This window comes from Drosophila simulans, chromosome 3L, assembly GCF_016746395.2.
Source record: "Drosophila simulans strain w501 chromosome 3L, Prin_Dsim_3.1, whole genome shotgun sequence".
NCBI lineage: Eukaryota > Metazoa > Arthropoda > Insecta > Diptera > Drosophilidae > Drosophila > Drosophila simulans.
The window spans coordinates 9,843,679-9,861,744 of NC_052522.2; the positions used below are offsets into that span (position 1 = coordinate 9,843,679).

General features: G+C 40.5%; 1 protein-coding gene across 4 annotated transcripts in view; it reads left to right on the forward strand.

Moving 5' to 3' along the window:
* Nucleotides 1-18,066, forward strand: part of LOC6737519 (kin of IRRE-like protein 2) — a 228,628-nt gene that overhangs the window by 76,707 nt on the left and 133,855 nt on the right. The window contains exon 7 of one of the 4 annotated variants that reach the window (XM_039293995.2): nt 14,845-16,224. The exons of 2 other annotated variants lie outside the window; for them this stretch is intronic. In XM_039293995.2, the coding sequence (XP_039149929.1) occupies nt 14,845-15,212 (368 nt within the window). In that variant the 3' untranslated portion in view covers nt 15,213-16,224. Of the gene's footprint in view, nt 1-14,844; nt 16,225-18,066 lie in introns of those variants that run through there. One more of the 4 variants, XM_039293996.2, reaches the window with a different exon arrangement.

Here is an 18,066-nt window from a genome sequence, read left to right on the forward strand (position 1 = left end):
GCAACTCCCACAGTTCATAAATAGCAGAGAGCACGAATTCACCCGGCATAAACTTTAATTTCATCGTGCGAATAAATGTGTGTTTATTTGTATTGCTTGTATGCCTCAATTTGCTGGCAGACTTGTTTAGGGATGATGATGATGTTTTTGCCACTGCCGGTTTTGCCCTTCAGCTTTTACCTTTGGCTTTATTACCCAACTGGTTTCAATAGTACATGAGTCCAAAAGACCTGCTGTGCGGCTTTGGATTTTTGCACAGGTGACACATTCATTTGTTGACCACTTTGATTATACCAAACGAACCGAAAGCCGTTAGTGAAGTAGGTATTTTAGCCAGGACCAAGCTGTTTTCTAGATTATGTCCCTGCCAAATGGTAAATGGTAATTTGTTTGCCAGACAGGACTCTTTTGGCCCTTATTGGGGTTATTTCGCTGGTCCTTAGGGGTTTCGAAAATTGCATTTGCTTTATTAATTAAATGCCAATTTTCGCTCACAATTCAATTAGGAAATGCACAGGCACGAGGTTGATTTTGAAACACACGTTCTCACATTTTATTTGGTATGCTATTTTGGAGGAACCAGTTCACCAAATGAATGAAACGCTTTTGGAAAGCAAATAAACTTCTATTCTAGTTAAATTAATCATTTTCTTAGGAATTTCTATGAGTTCCCCTGTAACAGTACAATATTGCCAAGATGTGCAATTTCCTTTCTTAGACTCAACAATGGAATGAATTCCAAGTCAGGAATGTTTTCCATATCTTGGTCTTTCAATGTTCAAGTCTGGCTGTGAAAAAGCCAACATCAAAGTTCATAGTTCATACATAGCTCCAATTCAAAAGTTCTATGTTTGAAATTATAATTGATTTCCATTTTCAAAGAATAAGAATTTAATTTTTACTTGAAGTTTCGTGTGAGTTCAGTCATTTTCAAGGACTTGTACTTGGGACTTTCCTAATTAGCTTCTTAACTCTTTGTCTTGTGGGCATATATAGTTACAAATCTTCTTTACATCCTGAAGCTATCAATTTTTTATTCCCAACCTTCGACACCGTAGACTTTGATAAGCTTTCATATAATTGGCATATTGTCATATCCTTTGGTTACCCATAATTAAATGGAAGGATTCTGAGGGAAAGAAAAAAGATGATATGAGCTCTTTTTGAATTGTTCCCGGTTTGATTCCGATCCCCCCCTCTGCCCACCTGTCCGTTGGCAGTGCTCACCTGTCTATTACAAAAACTGACGTAGCTCCCATCGCAGCTGCAATGATGCATGCTGACTGTTTTTTACTTTTGTAGTATTTTTTATTTGAGTGCATTGCAGCTTTTGCCGAAAAGGCGGCGCAAAAAACGAGCAACAAATTCCGAATTGAAGCATGCAGTGTTGCTAGGTGCCTGAACCCGATTTTTTCCAACTGCGAATATGCAACCCACGTGGAGATGAGCACGATGTGTGCCAGGAACCAGATTTCACTCCGCAGGACGCACGATGCAGGATGCGGAGCGTCATTGTGTTGCACAAACAAATGCTTATGCTGCACTCAATCTTGCCCAGATTGGAAGCCATAATCCCGCTGCCCGTATTTTTCGCCACCAAAATAGTGAAGGTGAAAACACCGAACTTTTGGCGGTCAGTTGCTTAATTGAAGGTTGTTCCCCAAAAAAAAATCCAACAAAAAATATAACACACCGACAAGGATACAAAAAAGCAGCACAAAAAAGGATAGGAATCCCTGCCGCAATCTTGCACCACAAGCGTTTCGGGCATGATACAGAAATTTGCTCAAACTCAAAGGCATTTGCTTTTAATTAAAAATTTCCACTTGGCGAACTTTGGCGACCCGCTGGAAATTACTTACTGCCAACTAAAGATACTCTCGACCCTTTCGCCAGGCAAAAGCATGGGCCATCATAACCGAAAGAAATGGCTGTATTATATACATAATCAATTTAGCTATGCAATTTTAATTACAATTTGTGGGCGGGGTCAGCACACATGCCACGCCTCCTCTTCCCTCTCCAGTGGCGCACGCTGCATAATGGAAAGTCCTTGAGTGCAGCCACGCCTCCGTTGTCCTTCGGCCCAGGCTGACAGACAGTGTCTGCGAAAAGTTAATACACATGACGTGCAACAAATTATATTTATCGCGCATCGGCAGGCATCAAATTATCAGGGTACACCGCCAACCGCGGCAAGTAGCGAAAGGATCTCCGTGTCTCATCGACATCCCTGTGGTCCTTGTCGCCGTTGCAAATTGATGCTTAACGACAATTTTCACTTCATTACGCGCTCGCTGCTCCCCTACTATTGCCTCTCGTCCTTTTTCTTTTTTTTTTCCGGCACATCCAATGGGTATCAGGAGTGTAGTTTACGAAGGTGCAGGTTTGACAGCAGGTGACGTCTGGAGTGATAAATATATATACTTCGACTTGGCAAAATAAAACTTATATTTCGATTTCGAAGCTAAGCCAATTGGTACCATCTTCTGATTAAGTGGTTATCAGTGATACGATTAAAAGGTATCGGCCTATATGTTAAAGCTTAATCCTTTTAACTTTTAATGTATACTGATAATAATATTTTGATATTTTAGTTTGTTCGTAGTCGATGTAATTCTATTGACTTACAAGTTCGTAGGTATCTATCAGTCCATTTCGCAAGATATCATATTCACTTACACGTTTCCCTCGTAATGGAAATTCCTTTCCAGTCGCCTTGGTCACAATTACTTGGCTGTTTGAGCAGCGATTTGCGCGTAAAGTGTGGCTGGAAAACCCCTATAGCCAACTCCAAATGGTATCTGGAACAGGAAGAGGTAGTTTCATACATGCAGTGGAAGCCATCAGCTTCTGCCACCGTGAAATTACACTTTCGATTCCCGGAGGCGAGGAAAACCCTATCACTGATGCTGTCGCGTTTTCCGGTTTCTTTGGCGCACCTTTGCATGAATAATCTAATAAGGAAAAATGTCGGGCGTATATCATTTAAAGGCAACCCAAACACACACACACTCGCACACACGCTCGTCTGGCTTGCATAATTAATTGTGATTGATATAAGAAATTATGCGCCGGTGGCCAAACAGATGGCGGAGCCAAGTCGGGCCAAGAAAAGCCAAAAAGGGCGCAGTGAAAAATCATCTCGCAAACTGTCCCAAAATCCAACGCCCAAACAGACATTTATTCCAATCCACACATATGAAAGTACTCCTAAGGTTAAGATAATAGTAGCATGACAGAGTTTTGGTTAAACATATATAAAGAAGAATATTCACATACAAGTTATTTATTAGATTTTAAATATTAAAAACAAAATCTAAATTTTTATAAAATATATAAAAATAAATAAACAAATGTATAAAGCGCTGTGGAAAAAGAAAATGTATGTGTTGCATGTTCCATGTTCGCTTTTAAACACTTTGCTATTTAGATGGCCGCCGGTGTGCATAAGGGACGAGTGATCCGCACACCTGCACACGGCAAATGGGACATCATAAAGAAACTCAATTTGTTGCCGCTCGAGCGATTTGTTTGCCACGCAAATGAACAAAACGAGTGGCAGTAAAGTGGTGTGTGTGTGGGCTTCTCTGTGTGTGTGTGTGTGCAAGTGTGTGGGTGACCGGATGCAGCGAAAGAACGGGAAACAAACGGAAAAGCAGCGTTGGCCATTTTAATTTATGTCGGTCGGCAGCGCTTTGCTAAGCTGCTTAACGCCGCCAGCGGAATAAGAACAACCAGAAAGCAGCAAGAAATGCCGGGAAAATGCAGGGAAATGCTGGCAAAATACTAGGAAAATAGAATGGGTATGGAAAGTCGACGGACTAAGGTCTGCGAAATAACCTTAAAATATAGCAGCCGGCTTAAACAATGGCTAAGGGCGAGGCCATGTGTGTACGTGTGTGGGTGAGTGTGTGGGGTGTGCTGGAAAAAAATGAGTGGGGGTGTGGGAATAATTCGCTAGCAAATTGAAAATAAACGCTTGGCGCTAACTAAAAAAGCTCTGCACACTTTTTCCTCGTTTGTTCAAATGTTTTTGTGTGAGCTTCAACGGGCGGTGCTTACTTTTCAACTAATGGGACACACACACTCGCATCCGCCAAGAAGGTGTATGCTTAATAATATATGTGTGGACCGTTCGCAAAACGTGGCTCACTACCTACCGAAGTTGGCTAAAATGTATCTCTAATTTTGGTACAAATTAATCTATGACTTCTTTCATCCTAGGTAAAGATTTATTTATTGCCCTGGAAATCAAAAATGATTAATTAAAATATTTTTTATTTAGCCAACTTTAGTTCATTTATACTTGTTTTTAATGCTTCACATTTTTATTGAAGAATTTATGCCAAACATTGTTTTAAAGCATCGTTAAGATCGATTGTTAGTACGCTTCTTGGCCTTGTTCCAATTGTTTGCCCAGCTTGTTCCTAGTTGTTTGGGACTAACTTTTCTCGGGGATATCCAAGTTCTGCAGCTATTCCTGTGTCAGTGGATATCGAAATGTCACCGCAGTATTCGCTTTGAGCCTGCTGGGCATCCTGCCCGGAGCTTAACCCATTCAAAGTTGCATTTCCAATTTGTTCGGGCTTTCAATTTCAGAAGGTCCAGACACACTCGTACTCTTTGCAGCTTGGACAAGCCAAAGTTCCATGATTAAGCGCGTTCGCTGATAATGAAGCGAAAGGAAGTGCCTGAGCTCGCAAATTCGCAGTCGTATATTTGTTCAAGGAATTTCCAATTTAAAGTTGAAAAAATATAGCTGACTCAAACTTAAATAAGCAAACAAATGGCTAAGCAGAGATCTCTGCTTATAGAAGTCTGGGTGGCACAAGGCGGCCAGAGGAGCTAGAACCACGCCCCCTTCGGGGCCTCTCATTACCCACAACCAATAGCCAAGTGCACACGCACGCACTCACACACACTCTCACTCATACATACACACACTCCCATACGAGCCACACTTTGCCAGCAGCACTTAATTACGAAACGGTTTTTTGGCCACGAGGAGCAGCTGCTCCTTTTTCATCGCAGATTGGGGGAAATGCTGGGGCATTGTGGGGTTAAGGAGCGAGCTGCCTTTTCCCAGTTGCCTCGCTTTTCCGCTGCATATGTGCAAGTGTGTATGAGTGTGCGGCGAAAGCAGCTGTGCCTTTTGCCTGCCATTTCGCTGTCAATTGCAACATGCATTGTGTGTCCGTGTGCGTGAGCGTCTGTGTATATCTGCGTGTGTGCCACTGATGACGACACCGACATGGCTTAAAAGGGTTTTATTTTCTATACTCTCACGAAAGAATAATGCGGAAAATCACTTGCAGATGCGCTTATTGTAAGCAAGCTACAGTTTATTTCAACATTTATACGAGTTGCGAAGAAATCTTTGGGGGATGTCAACGGATTTTATAGTAATAACTGGTATGAATTATTTAAATTTATGTATAATATATACAATAAATATATGATTAGGAAAGGTCTAGAAGTTGGGAGAAAAGATAGGTGGATTTTTGGCACCAATAAACACTTCAAAATATTAATTTACTTAGCCAGTAATGTCAGCATTAAAGCCATTTTTGCTTAAGCTCATGACAATTTTGCAAGGGTATTTCCGCATCGGTTCGTAGCTTATCCTTGCCTTTTGTTTCAGCTATCCTGGTTTTGCCAACAGACTGAAGGAGACCAACCCTTGCACATAAAAAAAAAAAAACAACAGCCGTTCTTGTGATGCTTTTTGTTTGGTTCCTGCGTTTTTAAATTATTACATCTTATTTACAATGTGCAAGTTGTCCCGGCAGCCGCCTTAAAGGCGTGGAATTTGTTGCCACTTTTGTTGTTGCATTTGTTGCTCGCTGTTTCTGTGTTCTTGTGACAAAGAAATGTTGCAAATTAAGCGCTCCACTGCGTGTACTGCACAAAGTTTCAAGAGGCGCTTCACAGAACAACAACCAATGCGGCTGCAACAAAATTAAATAAAAATGCTCACGTTTCCTTGTTCACATATACATACACTCGTAATTGTATTTCCACATTTTGCGATGTATATTCGTAATATTTCATTATGTGCTGCACTCACTTCGCATTTCTTGCCCCGCCGCAGCTGCAAAAATGTCGTCATTTCGCCGCCTCAACCACACAACTTTCTGCAATCAATTTGGACTCGTTTACCTGAAATTGCATTAAAGTTTCTGCCTCGACGGCGGTTTATTTAAACTCTTTAAAATCGTCGACCTTTTAGGTTTTCTGCACGTTTCTTTTTTGAGTTAAGTGGCTAGCTTGTGTGCATCAAATAGACACAACAAAACTTAAAGTAAATATACAAACTGCTGATACCTCAAAATATATGCAAAAATACAGAATGTTAAGGCATAATTAAACTTTCCAATCAAGTAATAAAAAAAACAATTTTATTTTATTTCTTAAAATTGTGTGAACATGAACAGCCATATTTCTCAGTGTATACATACTTGCTAGCCCAACTTATCGCTTCATAAAAACATGCTGTGTAACGAAAAATGTACCACTACATTTTTCAAGGTAGTCCTTGAACAAAGTTCGATCCGCGAATGAATTCCCAGTATGGCATTCCTCGATGGTTCAATCGGCGTGCCCCAAACCGCTCGTTCCGATGTGGCTTGTCCAAGGATAACAAGTTGAAGTTGGCCTTAATACATGTCCAGTTGGCATGCAAGTGGCAGCAGACCCTCCTGGGTGGAGTGTCCTGTACTCCTGTACACGGCAATATCGGTAAGAATGCTGGTAATAATATTTGAGGTGCACCACAGCGAGCTCCTACCGAACACTATACTATACTTTACTATATGAGAGGACGTGCATCCGTATACGGCACTTTTACGCTGCGTTGGCAGTGAAGGACTGCACTGCGAGAAAATACGGGGGGCTTATAAAAGTAACAGCTAGTTAATGTTGCTAAAATATGATGTAAAATGAACTTAAATTAAAACGATTTAAAATGAAATGAATCTTACTAAGCAATAAATTCCAGGAGTTGGAAATTTCATATTAACTATTATTTTGAGCCAGAAGAGAAAAATGTGAATTTCTTTCAGTGTACTCAGACCGCTGTGCTCCTCCCCGGAGGCCTGTCCGAAGATGACCCAGAATGCAACTTGTGCGGGTTAGTTGCCTGGTTTTCCCATCTGCACTCGTGTGCGTGTGTCATGTGACTCCGGGCTGCAATGTTTTACTTACCACAAAATTCTGTAACTAAACGCACAGGGGCGTGGCAAAGCAAGGGGCGTGCTGGATGGTGGGTGGCGGCAAAGAAATGGGAAATGGGATATGGCGAATAGATACAGGATTCAACGGGTCTACTTATGGAGCACTTGAGGCGGCACGCACACAGGTAAATGCTGCATCGGGCAGGATATATCCAGTGGCAAGTTTTGTTCGCCAAAGTTGCCACAGAATTCAGAAAGAGAAAAAGAGAGAGTGATAGTGGAGGATTCGCCCACAACATATTGTTACGGCGAACGGAAAAGTTCTTGCCCCCAAAAATTGTCACCGTTTCAGGTTTCAATGGTGAGCACATTGACAGGATAAACTTTAACTAGAATTCAAGTGGGCAGTGGGAAGTGGACTGGGGTTTTCGGCTCGAGGCTTGAATTTTAAATTACTATAAAAAGTCCGATAATGAAAGGCTGGCAAGCAGGTTTTGGTTACCTGCAGCAGAAGACCTTGAATAATAACGGTTTTAAATTACGTTTCCAGCAAAAGTGAGTTTGTAGATTTTTTCCGACCAATGAGATTTAAACATTAAATATTTTGCTGTGGTTATGTTTAAACAAAAATGGCATTCAATACTTTAAATTTAAGCTCAGAAGCACAAAATAAATAAATTGATATACACATTTTAATTGTAAACAGGAAAATACAATCTGCAAGTGAAATTTCTGTTTACTAACAGTTTGATGTTTTAAATTGTTTCAAATTGATATTTTATTGTTTGATATTTTTGATAAAATAATTTTTTTTTGAATTCTTAACTTTTGTGGTTGTTGTAAAGCTCAAATTTATGTCCTGTTTTACACAAAACCGTCTAAATAAGCTGCGGTAATCCGTTAATGACTCCAATAGACTAATCTTACTACTACTACCGCCCAGCCCCACCCCGCTGCAGCTGAGACCTAATGCTAAGTGCACTTTTAGCTAATTTGCCAATCATTTAGGCACTCAGCCAGCCAATCAGTCAGTCATTCAGTCAGCCAGTCAATCAGACAGTCAGTCAGGCAGACACTCGGGCGGCCAATCATCAGGAGTCTGCGATGGGGCCTGAAACAGGATTGGTAATTGGATTGCCGGCTGCCTTTTGTAATGGCCATGATAATGAAACTCAATTGCAAAACGCGCTCAGATTTAAGTCTTTTCGCTTGCTGTTGTTTAATCAAGCGACAAAAATCAATAGGGCAATAGGCCAACACTGCGTATACGTTATTTTTGACGTTCGTGTGTGTGTGTGTGTGTGTGGCATGCCTGGTGGTGTTTCGATAAAAGCCTGGCAGATAAATTTGGAAACAAGTGGTATCTGCACTTAGCAGGATGTCATCTTCAAGCGAGCCTTGGCCACCAGCTGGCGGCGATCTCAATTTAAATAATAAAATATTTGACCAATCGATAAATATGAATTATGTTCTATAGAGCTCTTCACACATTCAATTAGAGCAAACAAACACTCACTCATGTGGACACTGGACAGCTCCTTGAAGTCCCAGGACTCAAATGCAATTCAAAAGTTTCCCATTTCGCTTGGCCTGCATAATTTTTAGCAGTCCTTTCGGGCAAATCCATTCGATAACGAAATAAATTGCTTTCAACAAATGCTCACTGCTATCCTTGATTAATAGCTGAAGCTGAAAGGCAGCCAGCCAATGATTGGACAGCCGGGGAAAATCCTTTTCCCCTCCAGTTTCGTCCTTGATCCTTTCGGCCTGCTGATGAGCGCACATTTACTTAAATGTTTCTGGTTCGGGGGCTGCTCCGGGTATTTCCTGTGTGTTTGCGCTGTACGAATTTAATTGAGTGCTAAATGGCACGTAAACTGATAGGTCAACACATACAGACACACTGGGTTACACGAGCAGGACTCGAAGGCATTGGTGCGCTGCATGGACTAACTTTCGCACCCATTTCCCCCATTCCCACCCGCATCTCACCGGAAAAAACCAAGACCAAGTCAATCGGCAAGTCGAAAGGCTAAGGCGTTGCCAAGGACACTCACCCAGCCACCCATGGAGCTCGCTGCGAACGTGGCCTAATGTGCATCAACGTTTCAACAAATCAGCAAACATTTGCTACTCCTAAATTGCGTGGGCCAGCAAATGTGTGGATATCCAAACGGAATCGCACTGCAGCAGTCAATAAACTACATTTATTAACACTTTTGCGTAGTTGCATGTTCTGTTTGCTCAGACAAATGTTTTTACACATAAAACAATAGCAATTTATATTATACATATTATATTTTATTAAATTTGGATTTAAAATTTATACTTTAAAAACTTGACTGTATATGGCAACTACAATCAAAAAACTCTGCTTAAATACTTAAGCTTCTATTCTTTTCTCTCTTTGAATACAACACGCTTTTAATCTTTTAGATTTGCACCTCCATTTCTCTTTGAGGGGGCGTCACATTAGTAGGACAATTTGTTGGGTAATCTTCTTTTGGTCTAGCGAGTTGCGAGTTGGGGCTCCATTGCCATTTCGCCTTTTGGCCTGGCCGAACTTTTTTGGCCCGATAATCTTGCGAGTCCTTTGAAGGCGTGCTCGTATGTGTGTGTGTGTGTGTGGGGAAGAGTGCCAGTTGAGATAAACGTCAGCACGTGCAAATAAAGCATTAAAACATTAAACCAAAGACAGTGGGGGCATTCGCCTTGACCGCAATGACTCAAATGACGAACGGCAAAGGGCATCCTGCTCTCCAGGATCCCTTGTTGTGGGTCCTGACTTACGCAAACAGTAAGTCAGTGCCATACACACACACACATACTCACACATCTGAGCAGCGGCAAGGACGCACGTCTCAAGTTTATCAAAGTAAAACGAATGGTAAGGAGAAAAAAAGAATGGCAAAAAAGGCGAGGCGAGCACAAAAAGCTACAAAGAGCACGGGAAATCCAAGGAAAAGCAGTGGTAACAGGTCAGGCCACACTTAATTCATTCGTGATTTATATGAGTCGCTTTCGGGGACTTAAAATGTGGTTACAGCTTTTGGCTTTGGCTTTGGCTTGGCTCGGCTATCTGGCTTTCGCCTTTGGATTCTGGCTGAAACTGACGAAACTATGTGTGCGGTCTGCTTGGGGCAAAAGATTTGCCTGCGCTCAATTAAAAATTCCCCTTGAGCTGCTCAAAATTCAATTGGAATACCCTTCGTCCTCGTCTTCAGCCCCACAAACTATTCCCAGATATTCTCGACAAAGTCGAAAGCCAGCAAAACCGCTGATAAAATACATATATATTTTGGTCCCTGGGCAGAGGGACAGAGTCACATACAGCCAGAGACTTTTGGCTAAGCCTGTGAAAACAAGTTTTTTGGCTAGCTGCCGCCGCCGTTCGGCATTTTGTCACTTTGACAAAATTGTTTGGTAGTTTTCTCGCCGGATTCGCCTTCAGAACCTAACTCTCCGCTCGATTCGAGCCCAACTTGTCGTTCAAGTGACATTCAATTATTATTTCAGCCAGGCAGTGCACAAACTTTCCAACGAAAACTCAACTAAACGAAACGAAACGAGATGCTGCGACAAACGACAATATTGTTAGAATGTATTACAGTCAGACAAAATGTCCAAAAGATACATATACATATATAGCTATGTATATATGTATATATATTGAGCTTGCACAAGGGGCAAGACGAAGGGCACATAATACGTATTTGCGCATTAAATTCAAAACTTTTCAAATAGTTTTGTGCCAAATAAAATCAAAACGAAATCTGCAAGGAAATAAAAACAACAAATTTGGCCATAAGTATATAAGACTGTGTGCGTGTATATAATAAAATGAAAATGAAAAACTTTTAAATTACATTTTCAATGAGAAACGCTGAGACACTGAGACTCAGTCTCCATTTTACGGCTTAGACAGGCATTTTAACTGATTAAAACAGAATTAAGGGAATTTTTTGGAAACTTTTGCAGCAGCAGCAAGTTATTGCGTACCTGCAATAAGCTCGAGATTTTCTTATAGTTTTAGGACACTTTTCAGCCAGAAATGTTGATAGGAAGCAACAGTCTTCAGTATTTGTTGAATAAACGTCGATAAAAGTCAGAGAAATGGGACTTGGAATTTATTTTCACTGAATAAATGCTAGACTAAGATATTCAAGAATAACTATTTCTTAAAAAGGATGCGTTTCTTTTTAAGCAGAAAAATTTAATTTTTTTTAGGCATTTGTTATGACTAAGAAACTAAAAAGAAGCATAATTAATTATTGCACATCTCTAGATCTGTGGAACAGCAGCAACTCACACCCTTAGACCAACCTTTTAATCCGTATAAAATATTACCTTGTAACAAATATAAATATGTGACACCCGTAAAAACCTTAATTCGTGTACTCGCAATGCACAAAAGTCACAGGAGCGCTGAAAAGTTTGTGCTCGATTTTGCAAACAATTTTCCCCGCCGGAGCTTAGGTAAATTCCGAAGTTGTGAATGCAAATGCGGGTGGGAGTTTCTTAGTTTTTTTTTCATTTTTTTTGTTACCGGATAAATCGTAATTTGAACTCGAGGCTGCCGCCCAAAAAGCGTGCAGCTTAAAATTAATGACAGCGACGTAAATGTCAACGCTGGGTGAAAAACAAGCGCAACTTTTAGCCAGCCGCAACGTGTGGCAAAAACAATAATAGAGCCGAGTTTTCGCAGGGAGTTTTTCCAGAAGAGCCGGTAGGAATGGAAAACGGGGAGGGGGGTGGGTTAGCCGATGCATGGCTTCCGGTTTTTGTTCGCGCTCTGGTATTCGCTGGCACGCCCAGTTCCTGGTGCCGCCCCTTTGGGCGAACTCCTTGCCAACGGCATTGCGTGCTCGAGTGTCACATATGCACATTTTATTTATAAACTTGCAGCAAAGTGGAAAAAACGAAGCGAACGACTTCGCGGAATGCAGTGCCACCTCAGCGGGCAGCTCCTTTTTACGTCCTTTACCGTACTCCTTCGTGCTCCTTGCGTGCCCATGCCCGGCGATAAAGTCCGTGAAATGCTTATCATGCCCAAGCCGGATGTGCACAGTGTCAAGCAGCAGGAGCAAAGCGTTTTTATATCCCACGATAGCTTAATGCATAATTGAAAAGCACGCAAAGTGAAACAATAGACCAAGCTCTTCGACTCCGTTTCAGTTTCGGTTTCAGTTACAGTTTCAGCTTCGAGCGAAGGCCATTTAAGCCATTTCCGACTATTGGCACACATAGCAGTGCATCGTCCTTAAAATATTTGGTAAAACTTGAGCCCCATAATTTTCCTGGAAGCAGAATAAACATTTCGGTTGGCAAACAGGCAACATATGCTGGCACAAAACGCTTTGATGAGGTAAATAGAGAGACATAGAAGGGCTTTTGATAGCTCTCGCATTTCAGTTTAAATTTTCAGAAATATGCAACAACAAAATGAAGTTCTCTTTTATTCGAAATTATTTGCATAACTTCAATTTGGACAACACTAAACGACATGTTATGCGTCAGAATTTAATTAGAGTATAGTTTGTAAAAGATGCCCGTATCAAAGGCAATTGTACGTGTAAATAGAAAGTATATTCTAAATTAATAGTTGACAAATATTTTAAGATACTGTCACCTCGAGAATGAAATTTACCTAACAAGAAATAATTATTTTCATAATGAAAATAATCAAAATACAATTTCATTAAAAACTTTCCTTGCTTTGTGACAAAGCTTAGGCCACTTTCAAACATCTTAGGCTTAATTGAATTTCCTGCCTTGCTGGCAGTTTTCTAATGAATTCTCATTGGCCATGTAAAATACAAATATTAATGGCAATCAACATTACTGCCCATTCGCACTTGTTTGCACTTGATAATGAAAATTATTTAATATTAGCAGGCTCAATTGGGCCTGAAACAATCGCGCTAATGAACTGTATAATTTCCTTTGGGCGCCTGTTGGAAAGAAATCGCATCAAGTGAAAAGTTAAGGAGCTTGGTGGAGGCAATTGTGGGCGTAATTGAATGGCGCTTAGTAAAACCAAATCGCAGCTTTATGTCGCTTCTTAGAGGCCGCGCCACTTGCAAAGTGCGGAGAGCAAGTGGCTGTCAGCCGCCATCCGGCATAAACTGCACAAACAAAGCGCGTTTAAGAAAATGTAAAAATACTGCCAAAGTATGCAAAGCTGCTCGTAAAAACACTCGAAACTACGTGCATGCAGCTCAGCTCGTCGTGAGTCCTGCGTCCTGCGTCCTGCGTACTTCGTCCTTGGGCGGGAATTTTGTGTGGAAGTTGGAACTCGGTAGTTGCTTAGCTGCATCCTTCCATGACCGGTTTCCTTCCTGAAAATCCATCAGCGCTAATTTTGCATATATCAGTTAGCATTTTTGTTCGGTTCTGCTGCTCGTTTTTGTTTTTATGACTAGCATAGCAGCTCCTTCCATTTCAGTGCACTTTATTCGCCTTCGTTTGCCTAAGCTGCCTTGTGACTTGTGTTTTTCCAGACTTTCCCCAAAAAAGCCCGAGGATATTTTAGTTATGCAGCGTCTGGAGAAAGGTTGTCGGGATCTTGGCTCTGATGATGAATTATGTGAGCCACGTACGTTATTAATAATTCCTGTGCTGTCAACAAATACATACATTGTCTTGTGCCGCAGTCTCCGCGCGGCAGGCCACATTGCGTATGCGTGATATGTTTGTATGCGGGGGCGTCCCACGACTAGGCATCATCTAAATTTATTGGCCATCTTGTTGTGCAACAGCCGAATTTGAATTGGAGAGTCCCTCGACGACCTTCGCAAGCTGTTTACAAGCAAATTGATGGGTGTATACCCCCCCTTCAGGCATATGCCGTGTATGACAGCGCAACCCCTTTCCGCACATCACGCATACGCCGTGTATTACATCATGGCACTGTTTGTTTGCACATTGTTCACAACGTACAGTCTACAGCGATTCGAGTGGCAAGTTTAATGGCTGGAAAAACTCAACTCAATCAATTACCAGGACAACACACTCGGCCAGTTGAACATGTGTAATTGATACGAGTCCTTAAAGGTGTTTTGTGTTATTTACGTAGGCACTCCTTTGCCCAGCATCGCGTGCAAACACTTTCGGATTGAAGTATCTGATGTGTTAACAGGTTCACTTCATTTTGGCAATTTAACGGTTACATTGTGTTGCCTACTTCTCAAGGGGTGGGAGGGGGTTTATTAAGCGTACTGGTCCCGAGAGATAAATCATCTGACTAAATCATTCCTATTAATGGCATTGGGGTGGCACAATGCCTGTGTGAAATTTGCTAATTATTCGACGGTCAACAGTTTGATGATTAAATATTTCATACGCTTCGACTGACACCGAGTTTGTCCAGGCAGAAATCACAAATGTCTGGCTATTTCCCTCGGCTCCTTTGGCCCAAAACCAAACACTGCAGCATTAATTAAATATTTAGGCAACATACACAAACAAACACACAACCTACACTTATGCGAGGCCAAACAGAGCGCAACAAATAAAGACGGTCAATTCTGTTACGGCACGCTGACTCCAGGAGTCGCAAGGATATGCATTCAGCTTGTACTTGAACTCATGTACATGTCCGCACATTTACTTGCATTTATTTACCGCTTTAACATGTAAGCTCAAGACAATGCAATAAAGTTGAAATTAGTTCGGGCCATAATTTCAGGTGAACATCCGGAGGCAATGCAAACTGGCTCATCCGGTTGTCAGTACAATTGGCTGACCATCGTCCTGCTGCTGGGCCTCGTCCTTTGCTACAGTAGTCAACAGTGCAGCTCCGCAGTGCCAGCGTCATTAACATCGCCATTACCATTACCATCGCAATTACCATTGCCAGCGGCTGCAGCAGCAACAACAACTGCAACAGGAGAAAGTGCATCCAGTGAAAGTGTGACAGCCGCAAGAGCATCAGCAGCAACAACAACGACAACAGCAACGAGGAAGCGATGTCCTGCGGTCAAAAGTTGTCGCCAGACCGCCGGTCGTGTCCTGACCAAAAGGTCCTGCCACAGATGATCGAATGAAGGCCACGCCAGCCCCAACTAAATAGAGTAATTTAAAGAGCCACATGAAATGTGTGCGAGTGAGTGTTCGCCCAAGAAGCATCTATGAGTGTGTGAATGATCGTTTGAGTGTTTGCTACTCACCCGTTTAGTATGCCAGTTTTAAACTTGTACCCAAAAACCACATTGCCGAACAATGGCGCAGTAGAGGTTAAATTTATTCCAAGTCAATCAAATTTTCTGAATATTTGCTTCTTTTAGTGTTTATAGTTTTCCCAATCAAACTGTAAGAAGTTTGTCAGTAAGAAGAAATTGGTTGATAATCTTTATAGCTTTACCAATATAATTAATCTATTTCTTACCTTCTTAATTTTATAAAGAAAACTTCACCATTTTTATTGATTATTCCTAATTAAAATGTCTACCAATCTTCTCTACTGCCCAAGCCGTTGTAAAGCAATGTATTTATATAAATAATATTTTATGTAAGCTTATTGATTACAATTTAATGTGTATATTTAAACAAAATCAAAATGTACTATACGATGTGTGTAAATAAGAAACTTAAATATAATTACGGCATAACCGAGCGTTTGGCAAGCACAACAAAACAAAATAGGTGTATTACAAACAGAACAGAAATGAATAATCTCTATGGCCAGTGGCACTGACTCTTTTAATAAATTATTGAATAATCAAATAAAGTGCAGTGTACAGTGCAAGTGCCGGCCTCAAATATTAAATAATTAGATAAAAACGTAGACAAGCCAAATAGCAACAAAATGAGAGCAGCAGTGAGTCATAAAACATTTAAATTGATTGCCATATCATGCAAATATTTGCACCGCGCAATTTTCCGCCGAACAAAATGTAAATTTGATTTTCTGTTTAATTCAGCCACTCAAATACAATTTATTTAATATTTCATTGCAGTGATATTAATGACACATTTTTATAATTGACGGTAAACCAAGCCGCATCACTTCGAAATGATTAATAAATGCTACGCAATGTTTATCTAACAATTTCTTTAAATTTGCCAAACTTTAAACATTATGATGTTATTCAAGTGTCACATGCAGTTTAAACCATTAGTTTAATAATGGCTTGCCATTAGTTTTGCCATCTTAATTAAAAACTATGCTGTCGTGTTAAATGACCACCAACGGCGCAACTTTAATTACAACAAATGGTAAAAGTGTACAGTAAATACAAAAATAATTATAAAGTAATCCAACTCCACCCAATAAATTGATTTAATTAATAATTAAAATGTAAAAAATTCGAATAGGTTTGATTTCACGTTACACGATTCTGTTGACACACAGCAAATACTATAGCTCATAGTTGTTATAATTATAAAACAACAATTCCATTTCGCCGACCCGCAAATTAACTAACATTCGCCGTTGAAATCGAACGATAACCCATTCAAAATCATTGAGAATGCTCGGCCAATTAAAATGTGATGTGATTTTCCCCATCTTGTGTTTGAACACAATTATAATGAAACATAATTCCGAATTATGCAATGCCATTCGGTTTGCTGCGGCAAAGCTAATTTTATTAATTTTCGTTAAGCTGTAAAAATAATGTTAGTCATAAGCTTTCGGCAAATTGTGCCATAAACGATAATGTTAATTCCCACCACACAGTTTCAAATCGAACATAAATTTGATCTCCAATTCCCATCCGATTGTTTTCTAGCACGTTTAAGCAATTGGAAACCATGAAAATTATATTGATTTACCCTTGCCTCGAATCATTTGCATTTTAAATGCCAGGTTCGAGTTACTTGTGTTTCTGACTGCAGCTAATCTCCTAATTGTTAATGCAACCAATCAAAACTATAAGCAGTCACCCCACAAAACATATGAATATGCGTACTTCGGTTTAAGTGTGAGTGCGAACATATGCCAGCCAATTTGAAATTCCAAATCAACGGAATGCTAATGCCATAAGCCCACAAGCATTCGCCATCAAACTTTAAAGCGCAGTAAATAAATTGACATAAGTACATATATATATATACATATATATATATTCGTAGGCCATCAGCTAAGTAATTCCTGTATATTAAAGTTAATTAGTGAAGCTCTAGAATTATGCATTAGTCAAGTAAATTTACGTGCTATGTGTGGACTAACGACATAGTTGAATAGTTGTAATAAAGCAATCGAACTGTGTAACGAACTACTTTTAACTGTTGAAACCTACAACTAAATGGCAAACTAGTGAAAGCATTATAAAAATATGACATCATAAAGAAACATAGCAGAGCATTACAATAATAAACAAATAGCAACGATAACAAAAGCCAAACAACACGGCCGGAAAATAAGCGAAAACACTAAGTTTGTTGTTTGGTTTTTGTGCCATGATTGTCGCCACAGTATTGTAAAACAACAAATGACATGAACAAACAACAACAAAAAAAAAAAAAGTGAATAACAAATCGGAGTGCGATACGATTAAAATTTTTTATTTAAAAATTAACCCATACGTGGCGTTTTCATTCGGGGGGCTTAGCAGTGTTAAAGGCACTGCTGCTCAATTATTTATGCAAACTACAAGGGAACCCAAACAGCTGCCTGCATCCTTCGGCGACATTCGAAGAAATGAAAAATAAGCTGCAACGTATGCGTGTGTCACATGTAATCGCTGGATTATAGACAGCTTCGGCCAGGATGGCAGGATGGAAGGACGGCAGGATCGAAGGACGGCGGGATGGCAGGCGTTGAAAACTGGGTCAGCAAATAAATCGAAAAGGCTTAAAACAAGGAAAGAGAGCGGCCATAGAAGAGCCATGGACAGCCCAAGTACGCAGCTTATGCACACCGAACAGATTGCTCCTGGCAAAAAGGAGT